This window comes from Octopus bimaculoides, chromosome 19 (assembly GCF_046866305.1).
Source record: "Octopus bimaculoides isolate indiv1 chromosome 19, ASM4686630v1, whole genome shotgun sequence".
Lineage (NCBI taxonomy): Eukaryota > Metazoa > Mollusca > Cephalopoda > Octopoda > Octopodidae > Octopus > Octopus bimaculoides.
The window spans coordinates 55,018,039-55,039,429 of record NC_142946.1 but is presented as its reverse complement, the minus strand read 5'-3'; the positions used below and the strand labels follow the sequence as shown (position 1 = coordinate 55,039,429).

General features: G+C 34.1%; 1 protein-coding gene across 1 annotated transcript; it reads right to left on the bottom strand.

Moving 5' to 3' along the window:
* Nucleotides 1-790: 790 nt before the first annotated feature.
* LOC106875421 (uncharacterized) lies at nucleotides 791-20,400 on the bottom strand. Its single transcript, XM_014923556.3, has 10 exons — nucleotides 20,263-20,400; nucleotides 10,588-10,645; nucleotides 9,397-9,529; nucleotides 9,056-9,195; nucleotides 7,565-7,730; nucleotides 6,513-6,622; nucleotides 5,089-5,232; nucleotides 3,183-3,320; nucleotides 1,172-1,341; nucleotides 791-1,080 (listed from the first exon to the last, which is right to left on the bottom strand). Coding segments are annotated over exons 1-10 (1,206 nt in total). The 5' UTR covers nucleotides 20,265-20,400; the 3' UTR covers nucleotides 791-935.
* Between the last annotated feature and the right edge of the window lie 991 nt (nucleotides 20,401-21,391).

Here is a 21,391-nt window from a genome sequence, read left to right as displayed (position 1 = left end):
ATACACATACATATATATACACATACATATATATACACATACATATATATATATATACATACATATATATATATATATATACATATATATATACATACGTATATATATATATACATACATATATATATATATACATACGTATATATATATACATACATATATATACATACATATATATACATACATATATATACATATATATATATATATATACATATATATATATATACATATATATATATATACATATATATATATAAACATATATATATATAAACATATATATATATAAACATATATATATATAAACATATATATATATAAACATATATATATATAAACATATATATATATAAACATATATATATATAAACATATATATATATAAACATATATATATATACATATATATATATACATATATATATATATATATACATATATATACATATTATATATATATATATATATATACATATATATATATGTGAGAATTCAATTTTGAGAACTTAGTTCTGAAAACTGTTTCAAGTATAACCTTATGAGGTCTGAATGGAAATTTACCTTTTACATTAGAAATTTTAATCGAATATCTTGGAGATGCTAGCTTAATTGAATGTCGAAGTTTCCTGACACACTTTTCATGTGTTTTAGTGTAAACATTAAACTGTATTAAACTATATTAAATCCATAACATAAAAAATTTTTAAAAATCAGAAATTGATTAATACACTTTAGGGATGGGAGTGGGGAGAAAATACACGTAGAACTTGAGCGTGCATGGGCAGTGTCAACAATTAAAAAGCCCTTGTCTTTGTTGGAAAGGAAAAGCAGTTTGTACATATTTCAAATATAAAAAAAAAGAGAAAGGTATATTTGATGTCTTGAATGACAAGCAATGCATGTTGTCTTTCCGAACAGCAAGAGGGGCAACCTTAAATCAAGTCAGCTACATTCGTTGGCATCTCTATGATGGAAGTGTTGTAAAATTGTTCTATATCATTGAGAATTCGAACATCATCCTCAGTGATGAAGTTGATGGCAACACCTTTGCGACCAAACCGTCCTCCTCTACCAATTCTGGAAAACAAAAAAGAAGAGCATATCAAATACTGTGCTAAACGAAAGATGACTTACGGGTGAAAGATGATTTAGGACTTTTACTACTCACCTGTGAATGTAGTTTTCTCTGTTTGTAGGTAAATCATAATTAATGACAAGAGACACTTGCTGAACATCAATCCCTCTCGCAAGAAGATCAGTAGTTATGAGGATACGACTAGATCCACTGCGGAACTCCCTCATAATCATATCCCTTTCCTTCTGGTCCATCTCACCATGCTACAAATAGATATAATAATTATTCATCAATTAACACACAATACTTATGAAGACACCAGATTATTTCTGACTAATTTCTTGAAAGGTCAAAGCTTACAGCAGTCATTGTGCCAATGCCCTTCTAACTCTAGTTAAGGATGGAATAAACCTTCAATTCTACTTCAAATTGAGTGATCTGTAGCAAGAGGGAATTAGTTTTTAAAAAAATCAATATTCCATTGAAAAATATGTAAGCCTTAAAAACTAAGATTCCCTTGCTTAAGTTTTGAAATTTCTCATGTTAGAAGAGAGATAATTATTTTTTGTTTAAGAGGGCCTGAAACTGCCAAACAATCAAAAAGAAACATTTTTATTAGCAGTTTAATGTTACATTCATTAAATATTAGTCTTGTGGCATGTCTGAATTATTTAACAAAGCATGGCTGTGTGGTTTAAAAAATATGCTTCACAAACATATGGTTTTGGGTCAAATTTCACTATTCAGTACCTGGGGTAAGTGTTTCAACTGCAGCTATGGGATGACCAATGCCTTGATAGTGAATGAATGTAGAAGGCAGCCCAATGTGTGCATGCATATATATAGGGCCATTTCATCATGTTCAACCATTAAGCCCTAAATACTTTTTTCTCTCTGTTTTTTTCCTGCTTAATCCTTTCTGTCAAAGACTTTTCCATTCTTCCCAAGGGTTAAACTAATATACCTGCTAGTTGTTCCTTCACCTGTCTTGGACTTTTATTTTCTGTAAATTTGAACTATATATATGGCTGTGTATGTTAACATTTGAGTGTCAAAAATTACTGAGCTACATGTGGTGGCATCATTTTCCTGCCAACAAATAATCTGGTGGCTCTGCATTTTCAATGAGGGATAAAATAGAGAGAACCTTTAGTTGAAAGACAACAAAGGGTTAGCAACAGGAAGGGCATCTGACTGTAAAGCAATGCCACAAAAATATATTTGTCTAATCCTTGCTTAGAAGAATGAAAAGAAAAAAACAGCTCTTCATCCATAGATGCCTAAGAATTAAGTGAGGAACAGATATACAAACACTTAAGAAACAACTGCAGGGACTACACAATGCCCAAATTTCATATAAATGCTAGATCTAATAAGTTTAGTAAGAGTTTCAATATGATAAAACAGTTATAAGGTGGCAGGCTGGCAGAATCATTAGCACACCAGGAAAAATGCTTAGCGACATTTTATTTTGGCCATCTTTACATTCTGAGTTCAAATGCAGCAGAGGTTGACTTTGCCTCTCATCCTTTCAAGGTCTATAAAGTAAGTACCAGTTGAGCACTGGAGCTGACATAATCAATTTATCCTTGCCCCTAAAATTGCTGGCCTTGTCCCAAAATTTGAAACCAATATGATAAACTGTTAGCACAGGGTCTCAAGTTATCTTATTCTAAGAAAGTGTTTTCTACTGAAGCCTTCAACTGTAAAATTGGCGATATGAACTGTATGAAAGTCTGTGTGTGTGCATGCACCCCATTTTATCAGTCTATATTTTAACACAGTACTGCCTTTTTTAACCAGTGGTGCTGCACCAAAAACAAATACATTCTATGACAGGCTTTAGCACAGTTTCTATCTAACCCAAAGTTATAGAAGTCACTTAAGTTGCTGTCCAATGGTATTTCACCTACAACCATGTGGTTGTGAATCAAACGTCTTGACCATACAGTCATGCCTGTACCTGATGTCTTGGAAAAAGAAATGACAAGTGACTTATTTTCAAAAACACAAGGCTTTATAAAATTATCAACTGGTTGCATAATGAAGTTGAATACAATAAGAATAATATTAACTACAACAACAAAAACAATAGTGGAATTACCATAGCAGAAACAGTGAAATCTTTTGCCAACATCCGATCAGTGAGCCAATCTACTTTCCTACGAGTATTACAGAATATAACAGCTTGAGTGATTGTCAGAGTTCCATATAAATCTATTAACGTGTCTAGTTTCCATTCCTGAAATTACAGAAAAAGAATAGCAATATGATAAACAAACATGAAACATTAAAGACATCTATATGTACTGGGTCATCCCATGAATAATGTGGTTTTTTCAATTGCATGAACTAAAAGTCAGAGGGGAACGGGATAAACTACCTCCATCAACTTGCTATAAAAGCAGGTAGTAATTTTAACTTGTCCTTATTCTTGGTGCAAGTTTTGAAGAGTGCAGTTCGACTTTTTTGGTGCAACTCATTTATGTTGTGATTCATCTACACAAACATTACCCATCTAGCAAAGAACGGTTTCTTCATTTTTTGCTCTAATGCAGCATCACACTTCAAAGTGAAGTCACTCAAAGAGAAACCTTAAGTTAAGAGTGAAGAGAATAAGTCCTTGACCTTATCCCACTAAGTTTTGTTCTGGGTATTAAACTTTCAAGACTCATTTCTACTGTTAATTCTGTTTCCTGGGTAACAAAAAGCTACCAACTACAACTAGGAAGCCATCCAGGTAGTTAAAAATCTCCACATGCTCTTATTACTGTGTCTGATGCATACAAAGTCTAACCTCTTCAATAGGCCACTTGTGATTCCATATACTTCTTGTATGTAAACCACATAAAATAAGTCTTTTCTAAGCTTACTTTGAGTCCTTTTGATTAAAGGTTTTACTTCCAGATCACTAAATCTACTACAGCCTATAGGAGGAGTTTTCACAAGAGAACCACAAAAGATATGAAGAATGAATCCTGGAACATGTTGCTCCACTCATTGCTAGCTCTCACTTTGCTGACTATCTCGGTATATGGCTTGCATGACCCTCACAAGCCATTCACCAACCCTTTATACCTTTCATGATGTAAATATTAATCTATGTCATTATATAATTTAATTTAGTTTGTGTCAATTTTATAAAACACTTTTTGAAATTTATCTTTTCACCTTAAATTTCAATTTATCTTCAAGGTGAGTGAAAAATCCTGCTTTATTAGCTAATGCGCAATTGTATATTTATTTATGCTTGTCTAAATTTATTTCATTTTGTAGTTTTCTCTAAACAGTAATAGATTCTAGTATTTCATGTTCAATCGAAAATTCAATAATGTGCACAATTCCATACCATAATTCTGTTATAAATCCCAGTTGACTACTGGCTATATAGCATCATTTAACCCTTTTAATATCATGCCTCTTGAGACTGCTTTTGGTTCTATGGTACAAATTTCCTGTTTTAAAGTTATCTCAATCATAACCTTCCATCAAAATTTCGTGTTAATTTGTCCTAATCACAGCTTAATAAAAACAGTTAATTTTCAAAATAACAAAGAAAGAGTATTTCAACAGTAAAAGGGTTAAATGAAATTTAAATAACTTTACATTTATTTGTAACTAATTAGACTAGTTTTGAAATGAAAAATCTCACTATCAAATGCAAAGTCAGTTTACATTCATATAATACATAGAGAGTGTATTTTTATACTTAGACTAATAGCAAAAGTGTTAGACATTAAAAACACATTTCCTCTTTCAAGGAAACAGTTAATTACCTGTAAAATGATAATTGTAAGTTTAGCTGAGCTGTGTAGTAATGGATGTGGAGGATGAAATTAGCATTTATATGCCAACAAATCAACCAGATCTACATTCATGTGAAATGATATTAAGAAAACAGTAAAACAATATTAATGTGATTCGTTCAAAATGCAGTCTACAATTATGACTCTTGTCACAAATAGACATTTAAAAATGTAGAAATAAATAGAAACTGATATCTGACTCACCTCTTGCTGAATGTGAACGAAGAATTGTTTGATACCTTCCAGAGTCAACTCTTCCTTTTTCACTAAAATCTTAATAGGCTTCCTCATAAATTGTCTGGTGACTTCAAAGACATCTGGTGGCATAGTGGCTGACAATAATATCACCTGTTGAAACGACAAAGGCAGAAATGGTAATAATTATCTGAGATTGAAAGGGTACATGCTACTACCACATTACTGCATTTTGTACCTAGTAAAAGCAGTTAACTACTAATTCTCAGTTGACTCTGATATGCAGATTCAGTGTAGAGGTACCAATAATATTGTGCTCACTGCTGTAAACAAAGGTCTTCTACAAGAAATGATGTCACTGAATACTAACAAAATGCACAAATCCAATCATTAGCAGGAAAGCACTACAATGCACTGTATTTTTGAGCACTACATGAAGACAGTATTTAGTGGTATACTAATGTCTAAGGCATGTAATAATAAATCATCACAATATTCCCAAGATATTCAGACATCATAAAAAAGAAAAGTAAATCTTTAAAACAAAAACCTTCCTTTAACCATGTTTGGGCTGTTCATTACTTGATAAACTAGGATTATAACCATGCTTGGAAATAGGTGAAGGTTGGCAACAAGAAATGCATCAGGCTGCCTTAATGAATTTCTTTTGATCTATGCAAGCATAGAAAAGTGGACATTAAAATGATTATAATGAAAGCACTACAGGAATTTAAGAGTTAAACAAGATGATAAATTAAGTCTAACACTAAAGAACAAGTACATAGACTGAAGGGTTTCACACAGTTTGTCTTCCCAAAGCCTTTCCTCAAGGCATTGTGCAGAGGGATCAAACCCAGACTCATGTAATTGCCAAGCAAACTTTGTCAGTTGCAACTCCTAATAGAAATAGAATTTTTTTTTCAGTGATGGTTCAGGATTTGAACTTATAATGCAGTCAGAACAGAAACTGACACTAGAAACTCCATCAACTCACTGTCCTATCGTATTTTATCTCAATCCCAAAAGAACAAAAGGTAAAGATGACCTTAAATAAATTCACACTCAGATCACAGAGTTGGAACAAATTCAAAGCATCCTACCTAATGTTTCACCAACTCTGCCAATTTACTGCATTAACACGATCATATTCTTTTAGATTTTGTCCATACCCATTATTTGCATTAGTACTTTAAAAAAAAAAATTTAAGTCTATTTCTCTTACATATATGCATAAGTGTATCAGAGAGTTTAATTTATCTAAATTTAACTCACAAATCTCAGGTAACTGCAGAATGTTTGACCTCTAGAAAAGCTAAACACATGTGCTTTGCTGTAACTGACATGACTGAGGCTGCAGCAACATTTGACTCATAAACCAGTGTGACAAGACAGACTGTCAATGATTAGAGTTGGAAGTAAATAAACTGACTAACCTGAACATTCTGGGGCATGTATCTAAAAACACTGTAGATTTGATCTTTGAAACCTCGGGACAACATCTCATCTGCTTCATCAAGGACAAATATTTTAATATGGGAAGTTACTAAAAATCAAAAGAAAAAAAGTTATGTAAATCATTGAAACATCAACTGTATTAAGTCTAGGAAAAAAAGCATCTTAAGTTTATTTAGCTATAGAGTAAATTTCAACATATTACCTCAATATTCACTCACCATCTTGGTTAAAAAAAACTTTCAACATGTTACCCTGTCATTTTTGTTCTTCCTTATAAAATGGATCCATAAATACAAACATTACAGCAGTCACAACAGAAATGCAAGAGAAGGATGGTCTAGTCAGGATGGTCACCAGCTTACTTTACTGAATCCAGATGGAGCCAACAAGGCCTCTATGCAGTCGCTCAACTTGTTACAAACACCAACTAAATCTTCCTCCAATTACACCCTACCATTATAAAAAGGGATACATTATATAATTTAGTCCCAAATACATTATGTTTAAATAAAAGACAGAATGCTCATGGTAGGAATGTTTTGATTAGGCCATCTAGATCAGGACCCACCTAGGGCAAAACAATAACTGAATTCAAGTCAAATCTTTAATCCAAAAACGGTAGTTTTCACTGTGCTGCAGTGAAAGTTTATCTGCAACTATCTACAACTGGCAACTAAAGTCTCTGAGTGAAATATTTGAAATTAGGTTTTTAAACTTCAGAGTTGCATTTGTTTGGCAGCTAAGCTGATTTGAGATTGTGTTGAAACAAAGACACTGTGGAAAATAAAGTCTCATGATAGTCATTTAAAACACTTTAGGTCATTTTTGTTTTGTTATACATCAAAAATGCTTTTATATGCACATACACACAGACATACATGTTTTGCAGTCAAGAACAAAGCATATGAATTCTATGACTCGATTAAGAGAATCTTTGGCCCATGCAGAAAGGTGACTGCTCGAGTGAGATCATCCACTGGCACCTTACTGAAAGAGAAAATAGTCATGGTGTGATAATCAGTAAACTTACCAAGCCATTTTCGATGGATTATATCACTAACACGTCCAGGAGTTCCAACAACCGTGTGAACACCTTCACATAATTGTAACCTATCATCATGAACATTTGTTCCACCAATACAAGCATGGCATCTTGCATCCATGTAATCTCCAAGAGCCACAACGACTTTCTGAATCTGAGGATTTTGAGAATAAAATTGTTAGATTAGTTAAGATCAAGAAAACTAAAGAAAGATGCAATTTTGAAGAAATGAAGACAATATATTTGGCTTAATTATCATCATCATTGTTGTTGTTTAATGTCTGCCTTCCATACTAGCATGGTTGGGATGGTTTCACAAGAGCCAACCAGGTAGAAGCCTGCACCAGATTTCTGTGACTGTTTTGGCAGGATTTTTACAGCTGGATGCTCTTCTTAGTTTCAAATTTTGACACAAGGCCAGCAGGTTTGAGGGAAGGGCCAAGTCGATTACATTGACCCAAGTGTTCAATTGGTACTTATTTTATCGATCCCAAAAGGATGAAATGCAAAGTCAACCTTGGTGGAATTTGAACTCAGAACATGAAGATGGACAAAACACTACTAAGCATTTTCCCTGGTACGCTAACAATTCAACCAGCTTGCTGCCTTTAAGACGAAACTTTGTCCTGTTGTTGTTTTCTTCTAAGTCATTCCTAATGGAGCAGTCAGAACTATTGATTACAAATGTTCTACGTTATCCAACACAATACTGTATTTAAAGGGTCTGGCTACTATTTTCAGTAAGTCAAGGGACAGCACAGGCATGGCTGTGTGGTAAGAAGTTTGCTTTCCAACCACATGGTTTTAGGTTCAGTCCCACTGTGTAGTGCCTTGGACAAATGTCCTCTACTATAGCCTCAGGCTGACCAAAGCCATGGGAGTAGCTTTGGTAGTCAGAGACTGAAAGAAACCTGTTGTATATATTTGTGTGCGTGTGCATGTGCACACATTTTGTGTCTGTGTTTGTTATCCACCACTGATTGACAACTGGTGTTGGTGTCTTTATGTTCCTGTAAGTTTGCAGTTCGATAAAAGAGACCAATATATTAAATATCAAGTTTAACCCCCCCCCCCAAAAAAAAAGCAAACAAACAAACAACAACCCAGTACTGAGGTTGATTTATTCGACTAAAAATTCTTCAAGGCAGTGCCCCAGAAAAGGCCACAGTCTAATGACTGAAACAAGTAAAAGACAAAAGATAAAAACAACTACACAGGGACATTCTCATTGACTCTTTATTTATTCTGTTTATTTCACATGTTAAACAGTTCACCTAATTCGGACATCAGCATGTTTTTTTGCCCAGACTCATAACAATTTTTGGTTCAATAGAGCATAAATTTCATATTTTTGTATAATTATCTCTCGTTCATTTCATTTATTTAACTGATGGTGATAAAAAAACATTTGTATCTTTCTATTGTAGAATGTCTTTTAGTAGGATAATGCTGAGAATTAAAAATGAAGAAATGAGTTACCTGTTGAGCCAATTCCCTAGTGGGAGCCAGGACCAAAGCTTGACACTCATGGAGATCCATATCCAACTGTTCCAAAATGGCAATAGAGAAAGTGGCAGTCTTTCCTGTGCCTGACTGAGCTTGGGCAATAACATCATGACCTAAAAAATTGGGAAGTATTTTGGGGTTAAAATGCAGGATACACACACATGTATATATATATATGTGTGTGTGTGTGTGTGTATATATATATATAAAGCAAACATTATTCATTTAAATAATAAATGATGTATGAAGACTGTCAAAAGAAATGGCAACAACAGCACTAACAAGTAACTGCCAAAAAGCCAATTAATATTTACCTTTTATACAAGGTACAATTGCTCTTTGCTGGATAAGAGAAGGCTTTTCAAAACCATAAGCATATATCCCTCTTAACAGTGAGTTCCGCAATTTCATTTCATCAAATGTAGAGACAATTTCATCATAGTTTGACTAGAAATATTAAACAAAATTTAATTATCAGAGAGCTATTAAATTCATTCCAGAATTTAGTAATCCCAATAATATTTTTTCATAGCTGAAGTGGCAGAATATTTTACACTCAGCTTTAAGGTAACTCTGAGAGAGCTCACAGTGATAATATGTATCAAGGACAATTCTTTCAGTTAGTTCATTTGATGGGCTTCTACACTATCTCCATCAACTCATTTTCATCCACAAGGTTTAGGTTGACCCGATGCTATGTTAGAAGACACTTCCCCCAAGGTGTTGTGCAATGAGATCAAAAAGTATACTTCTCAATCATGCAATGCTCAACAAATATGTTAACCAAAACTCTCTCTAAACTAAAACCACCTTCTTAAAAAAGGAGATATTGAATAGTGTAGCTCTAAAATAAAATTTAAAAAATATAAAACTCTTTGATTAACGGTCAGCTCAGTTAAAACTAACCTAGAGAGGCTTATTACATATGTGGGTTACCCAAACCTTCAAAATTTATCTAAATAGAAAGTTAGACCCTACCCCAGTAAAATCAATATATCTGTATTATTTAACTGTTTTCAAACGCTGAAGTTTTAAATATAAACCTACTTGAGCCTTTAAAAAGCTTTTGAGGCTTGTGAGACGAATTTATCTTCAGATCAGAGGACCTGGCTCAAATGCTTGCAACAAAATGGACATTATGAAAGATGTTCAAGCATTACATAGTGATGTTACCAATCCCTCAATGACTACAAAAAACACTTGCCCAAGCTGCCATGCAATAGGGTTGAACCTGAAACCAAGTGGTTGTGAAATTAACCTCTCAACCACAAGGCTATGGCTATAACCTTGTTTTACTATGCCAGCATGTGTGTAGGTATATGAGTAATAAAGTACTTAATACACATGATAGATTGTTTGTTTGAAGCTCATGATTAAGTCCAGCTTGTCTTTTTTTAATCACCCAAACACATTTAAGAAACTTGTAAGTAGTATTGGAATGATTCACCAAGTTTTAGACAAATATATAGCTATAAAACAAGTTATAAAAAGTGATAAAAACTTACTTCAATCTCACTGCTACAATCTTCGGGAGATTGAACCTTTTGTGATGATTCTGAAGACCTGAAAGGAAACAAACAGAAGTTGAAGGAATCAACAAGAAAACCATTCCAATTATAGTTATTTCAGTCTCTAACAATCTGCTACAACATACACATGAAAAGCCCTTTGTGATAAGCCAAGTTTATGTTGCCTAAAAATAATTAAAATTATTTCAATAAGATATTTTTGTTTCAGAAAATGTAAGCCTGAACAGGTGTCCCTCAAATTAGGCATTTAATTAAATGTTTAATTATTGGCTCACTCTTAAAAAGGTGTGTGTGTGTGTGTGAGTGTGTGAGTATAGTAGTAGTGGTGGTTGTTCATTTATTGTGCTCAAGTTGGCTAACTAGAAAAAGCAGGGTTATATGCTTAACTCATGGAGAACAACACAATGACTGTAAGCACCTGAACTTCTTTTACAACCACCATGCCTCCTACATCCTCACAATAACCTATATAGGTAACACACATTAAGTGTAATCAATACTAAGATTGTAAAGTACACACACAAACATACACAACTGAGTACAAAAACGAGAGGAAAATCACTCGACATACATATGCATTCATTTGTAGTTTCAAGTCCACTTCATATTCAGTGAGATTTTGTTCAGTTTTGACTGAACAAAATTTCTCAGCATCTTCATTGTACATGGCAAAATCAACAGAGGTTAATGATTCTTAAAGAATGCCTCAACAGTTATTCCATAGTCCGTGACTGTGCAATAGTCACACATGGTGTAATTAGGAGCTGAATCCTAATTACACTGTGTGTAATTTGAGTGCGATTTGTTGAGTGCTACACTGGTTTCACCAACCCCAATTCAATTCAAAGAATTTTTTCCCCTGTTCACTTTACACTTACATTAAGTGGACAGTTATTCAGCTGTCATCACTTACATTGTTGCCAAGAGTAGTAGACTGCTGTTTCTTTCTTTCCAGAGTTGGTCCTGTGGCATTTGTTGTAGTGTTAGCCCTAAAGACAGAGACATGTTTAAGGAGTGTTTAGTTATTTATCTATTTGGTGCCACAGATGTTCTTCAAACTGGCAGCTAGTCTCCAAATGGCTGGTGGAGCTAACCATGCCAAAATATAGATTATGTCAGCACTAATTGGTTTAAGAGCATGTTCTCAGTCAACAGAAAGGGCTAGATCATTCTCATACAGGGTTGGTGTACCCAGTTTAAAAAGAATCAAGGAGCCAGGGCAGTTAAAACACAGAGCCTGAAGACTGCTGCCATCTTAATTTTGTGACCTTGTTAATAATGTTGTTACAAGCACTCCTATTTGTCTTTTGTCTTCTGGATGTGGGATTCAAGGATGAAAATTAAGTACAACTGGTATTCACAGAGCTCAAGTTCTTTGGAGGTAGCACTTGTTTCACTCTTTCTCAAATGAAAGCTACATACTTGTGACTTAACCAATCAAGGAAATTAATCAACTTTTCTCTACTGAGAATATTTTATTTTGTGCAGTGGTATCCAGACCAGCAGCAAAAATAAATTGGCTTATGTCATCACTTTTGGTTGGTCATTGGAGTAAACGTTGCAAAGCAATAATAGAGCAAGACGCTCCTTTGTGGTAGACTATTCTTTAACTAACAGTTCCATAAATAATATCTTATTTTCCAATATTACTTTTAATAAACTGTTGCCTGGAAGTATTTTACTAATATGCTGATTTATATATATATCTATATGCCTTTCCCTTGGATAACATCGGTGGTGTGAAGAGGGGAGGCTGGTATACATGGGTGACAGTTGGTCTTCCATAAACAACCTTGCCCAGACTTGTACCTTGGTGGGTAACTTTCTAGGTGCAATTCCATGGTCATTCATGATCGAAGGGGGTCACCCCCAGATATATATATATATATATATATATATATATATATATATATATATATATATATATAAAAATAAAATATGAACACTAACTTACATTACACAAAATACAGTTTTCACTCTTTAATCTTATGAGCAACAAGTCAACCCCATTAGTGTTGGTGCCATGATGAAATGTAGTATACTCTTATAATTTCCTGAAGATCACACAAAGGTATTGTAACTGATATCCCTTTTTTATACCAACCTTGGTTCTACAATACCAAACTATTTGAAAATACTCTTCAAAATTTGAGCTTCCCATTATATATTTATACAATTTTGTTGTTCCAAACACCAGATTCTTAATGAGAAAGTTAGCTTTATTATTAAATCCATCCAAATTTCCTATTTTTAAAATCAATTGAAAAAAACCACAGGCAGTGGAGCTGAGCATTCATTTTGTCACTGTATTTGTACATTCTTTCATGTGGCAAGGGATAAATACACACAAGAGAGAAACTGAATTGCACCACTTACTACATTTGTATTTTTCAGTGATTTTCAACAAAATAATAATTGATGTAATATGTTAAATACCTGAACTTCATATATGCAAGTAACTACAGCTGTTACAATCAAAAATGATTTGGTATCATACTTTCATTCATTGCAATTTTCAGAGTGTCCATGTTACTATGAGTAAACACAGACATTCTATTGGGCCTCCCACTCATTATCTTGCAGAACATGTGACAACTGGAGGGAGAGAGGGCTGCACTAGCACACAGCTGGAGAGACTGGAGTTATGTAAAACAATGTACCAGTCCACCTAGCTGGCAAAAATGAGTATTAAGACAGATGACAGTGCTTGGTCAGTGTCAAATTAACAGGTCGTTGGTACAACAAAAAAAAAAAATCCTTCAGACAGGAAAGGGGATATGTCCAGCAGTGGACTGTTATATCCTATTTTTATATTTATCCTTATACACACAACTTTTCTTAAGGACAGATGAGAGAAACAAAACTGGACACTGATAATTTGTCTGATATTCATTCTCAAACATAATCTTTCTAAATTTTAAGACTATAGATATCAAGTTGTATTTTCTACAATCTCACACACACACACAATTACCATTTGTTCTTTTATCATCTAGAAAGTGCCTCAAAGACTATATTGTCTAATAAAACCTTAGGGTGTGATTTGAGGGAAGTAATGTTGTTATTTCTAGTAATGAGTTCAGGTCTTGCTATGGTAAATTTAGTCTCTCTTCTCCAGCAATAACTAGTAATAGCTGTCACTTCCAGCAGTTTCTGCATAACTAATTGCACTCGAAAGGCTTGTGTTGAAACGTTATGGTAGAAAACCTATGTCCAATGTATCACAATTCTGGGTCAAACCCAGAATTATATGACTGCAAAGTGAAATTATTAACCAGTCATGCCAACATATGCTTAGTGACAATGCACCCCATCACATCAGGTCACCACATCTGCTTCACCTGATTAATTTTTTTTTAAAATACAAACCTTAATGAGGCAGCAAAGTGAAAAGTGTATGACATTTCTTTGATAATTCCAATAAAATTTGGTTTACTCCCACCAAAGTAGATCTATCAACAGTTTAATAACATGAACAACAGATAGAGCAGAAGATGCAACACTGGGTTTAATGTTTCATTTCACACAAACTTGCCTTGAGCCCTAAGCTAATGGAGTTGTAGTGTTGATGTTTTGACATAAGGCATGCTTTGGGCCATTTTACATCTGTTGGAGCCCAAACTTTTCTAGGTCAAACCACAACTGATTTCTTTAAAAAAAAATCAATCACAGAACAGGATTGGTACTTTATTTCATAGATATCGTAAAGATGAAAAGCCAGAAAGAATATCGAAAGACATTTCATTTGCAATTACAATGACAGCCAATTTTGACCAAAGAATGCAATATGAAATAGCTTACAGCTTTATTTAATTTTGTTCACAGAAGATATTCACCAGCAATACTTTATTATCAAGATGCAAAACTATTTTTGCATTATTGCTTCAATGGGGTCCACTTTGAGAAGAGAGAATGGGTATAATGGGGTGAATGCGCAGCATGTGTGAATTTTGTTAAGTCATATTGTGTGTATTGCAAATAGATATCATCAATTGTGACAGCAGTTTTACTCGAACTGGTGTGCGCCACAAGTCACCAAAGACCCACAGTTGGGTAGGAATTTGGACTACTGCATATTGACACAGATGAGAAGCAATCGATTAAATTGACCATTACTACCTAACAAACATCGGAAGATTTGAATTTAGATTGTAAAGAGCTGGAACAAATAATCAAAAGGAACTTTGTCCGACACTGTAATGAATCTATCAATATAATGTTGGTAGGGTAAGAAACGAGTGTGTGTGTGTGTGTGTGTATATAGTCAAAAGAGTGAGAAAGAAAAGAACTAACTATATGACATTCATGATGTAAGCATTAATTTCCAGCCACATACGTGATAAAAAATAATTGGATCTATTTCAAAACGGGGGCACCAGTATTTTCTTAACGAAACACTATGAAACTTGGGACACTGGTAGACTGTGTCATATAAAATAATAAAACATCTTTTACTCTTAGTCTTCTTAACAAAAAAAAACGTACATCGCAAGTTATTCCATGTTAAAGTTGTCGTATTTCTGTAATTTCAACCAATCACTGACGTCTATTCAACTGCTGGGCGGTCATAAAAATGTTATTCCCTGTGACATATTTCATCCGGTTTAATCGTAATTTATACGCATATATTGTTTATATAATAAATTACGCTGTGCGTATCTATGTGTGTAACAATTTTAGAGTTCGGATTCTAGAGTTAGGGTTAGGGGATTAATACGATATACACCGTTACAGCGCTAACTGTTTTCAACTGAGTAGACGTCAGTGATTAGTAGAAATTATCGAAATAAGACAATTTTTTACATGAAATAAATTCGAATACAAAATTTTTTTTCTGTTCTATAACACAAAATAGATAAGTATACGAAGTTTGAAAGTCTTTCGGTACCAAAAACACTACATAAAACATAAATGAAAACTGGTGCCCCCGTTTTGAAATAGATCCAAATATTTTTTTTTTAAATGTTAAACAATTTTTCATCCTGAGCTTGGTGTACGTGTGTAAACTGGGTGATATGTAATAACTGGTTTGTTTGCTGCGTAATCCCGTGTCAGATCTCGCTATCTCGTCCTTTTCCGAAGTACTGAGTATCTAAGACAATATCCGATGTGTATTTTTTAAAAATTTTGAAGACGATTGGGGGTATAATTTGTGGAATGTTTAGCTGCTCTTTCTAACAGATCAAGCGCTCACGTAGGGGTCTACACACACATGTAGACCGAGGAGTGAAACGACAAAAGAAATATGTTAAAAAAGTTGTCTGAATATTTCAGAAATATTATGAAATCGTTAACATATTTAAACAACAATAAAACTTACCTAGTCGATATATTACTAATACATTTTCTATGGAAAATAAATAAAGAATCAACTTAGGATTTACACTCAATAAGAAACTCAAATATTATGCAAAATGGTCCTAAATCTTATTTTACTTAAAACAAAATAGCATTTAGCTTCATCTGTAAGCCTAAGAATATATGTAAATTAATCGATTATGCATGAATGCAAAGGAACATGTATGTTGAAGATGCAGTTTAGTTACACTGTTTCTCGCAAAGGCAAACAATTTGAGAATTTAGGGTATACAGGAGTTTATGACATTCATGCCTTTCCGAAATGGAATTAGTTCACAGAAACGTAGTCGTTCTGTGATAACTGTTTTACCAAGAAAATATACTACTTCCCACTGAAAGGTCAACAATGTCGGTCAGTATTTAGGCGTTCCACATGACAAGTCATTAAAAAACTATTTTACCCCTTCCCCATTGAATAAACCAATTTACTCCTACACAACCGCCAAAACTGATCAAACAAAAATCATTAGAGAACATTCAACGTATCCACCTCTCTATTTTGTACGAATAAGTGAATAGACAAAGCCAAACATCCCACCCAACTAAACTCTTTCTTTCCATACCAAGCCTGTGGGGTCGCACGACCCGATACAAATAGCAGCGAATTTTCCCTATATTACACAATATCCTCAAAAAATAAATAAATAAATAAAATAAAATAAAATAAAAGGACTGACTGGAACGCCTGGGATTACAGGCCTGCTCGATCAGGACCTACCAGGGGGCTAAAATAAAAACAAACAAAACTATTTCCCATAATAAATATGCGAAGCAAAGTACAAAGAACCGAATAGAAATTTTTTAAAATTATTTTGTTAATTCCTTTATGGAGAAAGTAAAAATTTGGTTGTATTTGGAGCAAATTAATCATTGTAACTGTTGTAGTTGCTTCTCTATGCCTAGTAAGTCATAGAAACATCTAGATTTTCTCTGACTTTCGTTCTAGTTGCATATAGAATGGGGAGGATCTTATAAAAATAACTACACGCACACATATATGCTAGGATCTAGTGTGGAATCATCATTGTTTTATAACCAGGAGCCGCATGTCTCGAGGTTTAAACAGGCGAAACAAGTGTCACCACGTTGGAACAGTCTTGAGGAATTTTTAGTCGAGCGAAGAACTGACTCCAGTATTTTTTAAAACCCTGGTACTTATTCTATTGCTCTCTTGCAGACCCGCTAAGTCACGAGGACGTAAACACACAAACACCGGTTGTCAAGTGGTGGTGGGGTAAACAGATATAAAGACACACATGACGGACTTCTTTCCGTTGACCAAATCTACTCTTAGATTTTATTCGGCCCGAAGCTACAGAAGACACTTGCCCAAGTTGTCACGCAGTGGGACTGAATTCGGAACAATGTAGTTGGGAAGTAAATGTCTTAACACACAAACACACCTTTTTTTCTTATTTTTAATCGGCAGAAAGTTACAAGTGGCTACAGGACCAAAGGTTTTGTTCATACACTTTCCAATTTTTAGTCATGCAAGCCTTTCTCTCTATGTGTGTGTGTATGTATGTATATATATATATATATATATGTATGTATATATATATATATATATATATATATATATATATATACATATACACATATATATATATATACACATATATATATATATAACCGATTAGGTCTTAGGGTTGCGGCCATACTGGGATATTGTATTCAAGAGCTTTTTTTTTTAGTCCACCATATGTAACACTAGGAGTTAGTTCATCGAATGACTACCTTTCGAAGCAAAGGGACAGTCGAACGTACCGATTAGTACAAATGACCATATAGTGTTTCTGTCAACGATATTCCACCTACAAGTGATTGGTCAAATAATACTGTGCATTTGGATGAAGTCGAAAACCACGTGGTCGAGAAGCGAACTTCTTAACTACACGGTCACTACGTATATATATTTTCTACTTTAGGTACAAGGCCCGAAATTTGGGGGGAGGGGACCAGTCGATTAGATCGACTTCAGTACGCAACTGGTACTTAACTGCTAAGCATTTAACCCGGCGTGCTGACGTTTCTGCCGGCTCAGGGTGGATATTAGCAACTGTGTCCTAAGAAGGCGGTGTTCTAGCATGGCCACAATACAATGATCATATCCAATAAAAGAATATTTCCCGCGGTTTAATCTCAATATACACATGTCTTGCCTGCCTCTCTCCCGCGTTTATCTTTTAATAGACATGCTTGGGTGGGTTATGTTACCGGTTTGGCTACTCGGTTCATGCCACACGTTCACAATATCTCAGAGAACAAGAACGAATATTACAATATACTATTAACTGGACGAAAATGTAAAATCTCAATGTCTTTTTCAATGGGTATATTGCGTAGGTAAAAGTATCGATGTGTATGTAGTACATTAGATATACTACAAATGTTAGACGCATACGCGCAAGATCCTTCAAGTTAATTTTATTTTTAAATGTATACATTAAACATATTACACGTCATGAAAAGCGGACGTAAAAAGGTGATTATATGGATTATTAACTGTGTAAATGGATTAATTTCAGAAGAGAATCGAAGCAGGTTTGCGATGCTCGACTTACTTTCATACTCAATCATCTTTGACACTCAGACTGATAATACCATAAAAATGCTACGTTTTACTAACAATATTACATAAATGCTTCCTTACTAAAGCACACAAAGCTTCGAAGTGATAGGCGGGAGACGATGGGAAACGATATGTGGCTTTCATGCTTTTCTCGAAATTAAGTTCTAGTAACAATTTAATAGCTTTAATTAACACATAAAACGTAAATAAAAAAGTAATAAATAATGAGAAACTAGAGGCTAAATAAGTAAGTATGCACGGGACAAGGTTTGCACAATCATATCTCATGATTGAATGATTAGCCATCTTGGGGATAAAGGCCAGCTTTGACACAGAACAGCTTACAGAATCAGACTTACTAGTTAAAAATAACCAACAGAATCAGACTTACTAGTTAAAAATAACCAACAGAATCGTAATAACTAATAAAGACTTCGTAAAATGTCATTGTATTTGGGAAACACATGAATGTCAATTATTTGCAATCACCCTCAGCAATTCATAGCCACAATCGTCATGATTTCTTTATCCTCCACCAATCGACTTAACTAACACCCAACGAAAGAGACTTCTTTAAGTGGTCGATCACCATTAAAAAAAGTATCAGTTAAATTTCCTTCAAATAACATATTACTGTCGTTAATAAGGACATATTAGATAATGTAGTCCTAGATACATTATACCTCTCAGAGGTTTGAGGGAGCGAGAAGAACGAAATGTCCAAGGCTTGAACATTTTTGACAATATGTAGTAGATCAGGGTCTAAAAAATATTAATACAAACAATTGTACACAAGTTATTATTCAGTCGGAAGTTTGAGTCTAATATCACGTTTTGAAGAAAAAAAAATCAGAGTCGTATAAGACAGGAGCGTCGAACCAGATGTTTCTATTCGACTAACTGGACCGGTATTCCAACTACCGGGAAACGACTTGGCTCATTTCTTTCAAAAAGGATCGATAATATAGGTTAGTAGTAAAATACTAGGGTAGCAATTCAGTTCAATCGAGTATATCTACTCTTAAATATACATCTTTTCGTGTATTTAATTGCTCATTCACTCCGAGTTTCTCGATTTTTCTGCGTTCTTTCCGGCAATATATATAGTATATAAGTGTGTGTCTATGGTTGGTGATGCCGACAGAGTAAAGGATATTACACGGGATAATTTACCATGGATGAGTCATCAGTACATGATTGATACGTCTAATGATTTGTAACACTCGAACATGTGGGGAGGGACATTGCTGATATAAATCGACCCTAGTAATTAATGTTAACGATACCTTATCTCGCAAGGATAAAAGGCGAAGTCGACCTCCGACTACAATTATGATTACAAAATAATACAAAATAATACTACTACTACATTACAAAATAATAATTTGAGACGAGACATAGAAAGAATAATAAAAATTTTAAAAAAACTTGAATGTTGCCGAACACACAAACACATACATGTCTATATATTTCGTAAGTGCTAAGCTATACAATATATGTCAGTCGTTGATCAATGTCGACATGAGGAGCAACAGCAGATGAATATGCGTCGGTGGGGAGTGAAACAAGTGCTTCTTTTCAGACAATAACAACATAATACCTGGGATAAATTAGCGGCTAATCAAATTAAGCTCAAATCATTACAGTAATAAAGATCCTTGTAGAAAAACTAATATGCAATTGATGATGGTAATAACAACAATATCAATTAGAATACTCACATTGTTCACTTTGTCAGTTGTTTTTTTCTCAATTACAGAGGTACTGTTATGTCCGAGTGGAACAATTACTGACTTCCGGTTAGGTTGAACGTCAACATTTCATTGGTTAAGGCGGCCTCAAGGGGGTAGTCACGTGGATGAATAGTATAAATACTGGTACCTGCAACTGTTCCAAATACATTCACAATCGCTGAAAGTCTAGTATTTTCATTAAATGTGCCGACGATTATTATGTCGTGGCGTTGACATCATATTGTTCTCAGGCTTTACGTTTTGTTTTTTCCCTTGAAATTTATAAGGCGGACAAATAGGAAAGAATCTGTTTGTACTTTTCTTACGCGACTTACGAACGAATTAAAATTACTGAAAACTAAGAAGCCGGGTCACGTATTACTCAACCATCTCGCCGTCATATTTAATTCTATCTTAGGGAACTCATCGGCATAACATTGTACAACGTTCGAAATGAAATCTTTTAATCTTCACATTTTTTTTGCTTTTAACAGCCGACACTAGTTATATAAAATTTTTTCTGCATAATTAGTGTTGAGTAATCGCTGTTAATGATTTTTTTCTTCCTCATTCCTCCGTTTAACGCTCTTCTAGAAAGGAAAGAAATTTATTTAAATATGGTTAATTAATATAGAAGTCTTTTCACCTTTTCTAGATCTGTTGGTGATTAGAATATTAGCAGTGTGCAAAGTATAATGTACATAGTAATCGTAATTATGTATTTTTTATAATTGTCGCTTATGTTGAAAATAATCGAGAACTAAACAAAAATGGCATTTATAATTTGACACGAGCTACGAAGTAGCAGAATTGTCAGAGTGCCGGACAAAATACTTCGCGGCATTTCTGAGTTGGACTCCACTCCAGTATTAACTCAGCTTTTAATCTTTCCGGAGTCGATAAAATTAAGTACCGTGTAGGTGCGATAGATTGGGGAAAATACTTCGCTGTATTTGTATTAAATTTTGAATACCTAGGCAGTTGCTGCGACCATATCTATATAGTTGAATGAAAGTAATGGAAAGCCGCCTTTATATTCTCCCACGAAAACTCCATGACACTTATCAAACTTGTCAAGTAAAGAAAGCAACAGGAACCCACTAGTAGGGGTGGTTGT

Bases quoted from the DNA above. Each gene is read 5' to 3' on its own strand.
- LOC106875421 (XM_014923556.3), bottom strand. The intron at 6,623-7,564 runs GTAAGTTTACTG...TTTGATTTTTAG, and splicing joins AATCCATCGAAAATGGCTTG to TAACTTCCCATATTAAAATA. The intron at 1,081-1,171 runs GTGAGTAGTAAA...TTTGTTTTCCAG, and splicing joins AGAGAAAACTACATTCACAG to AATTGGTAGAGGAGGACGGT.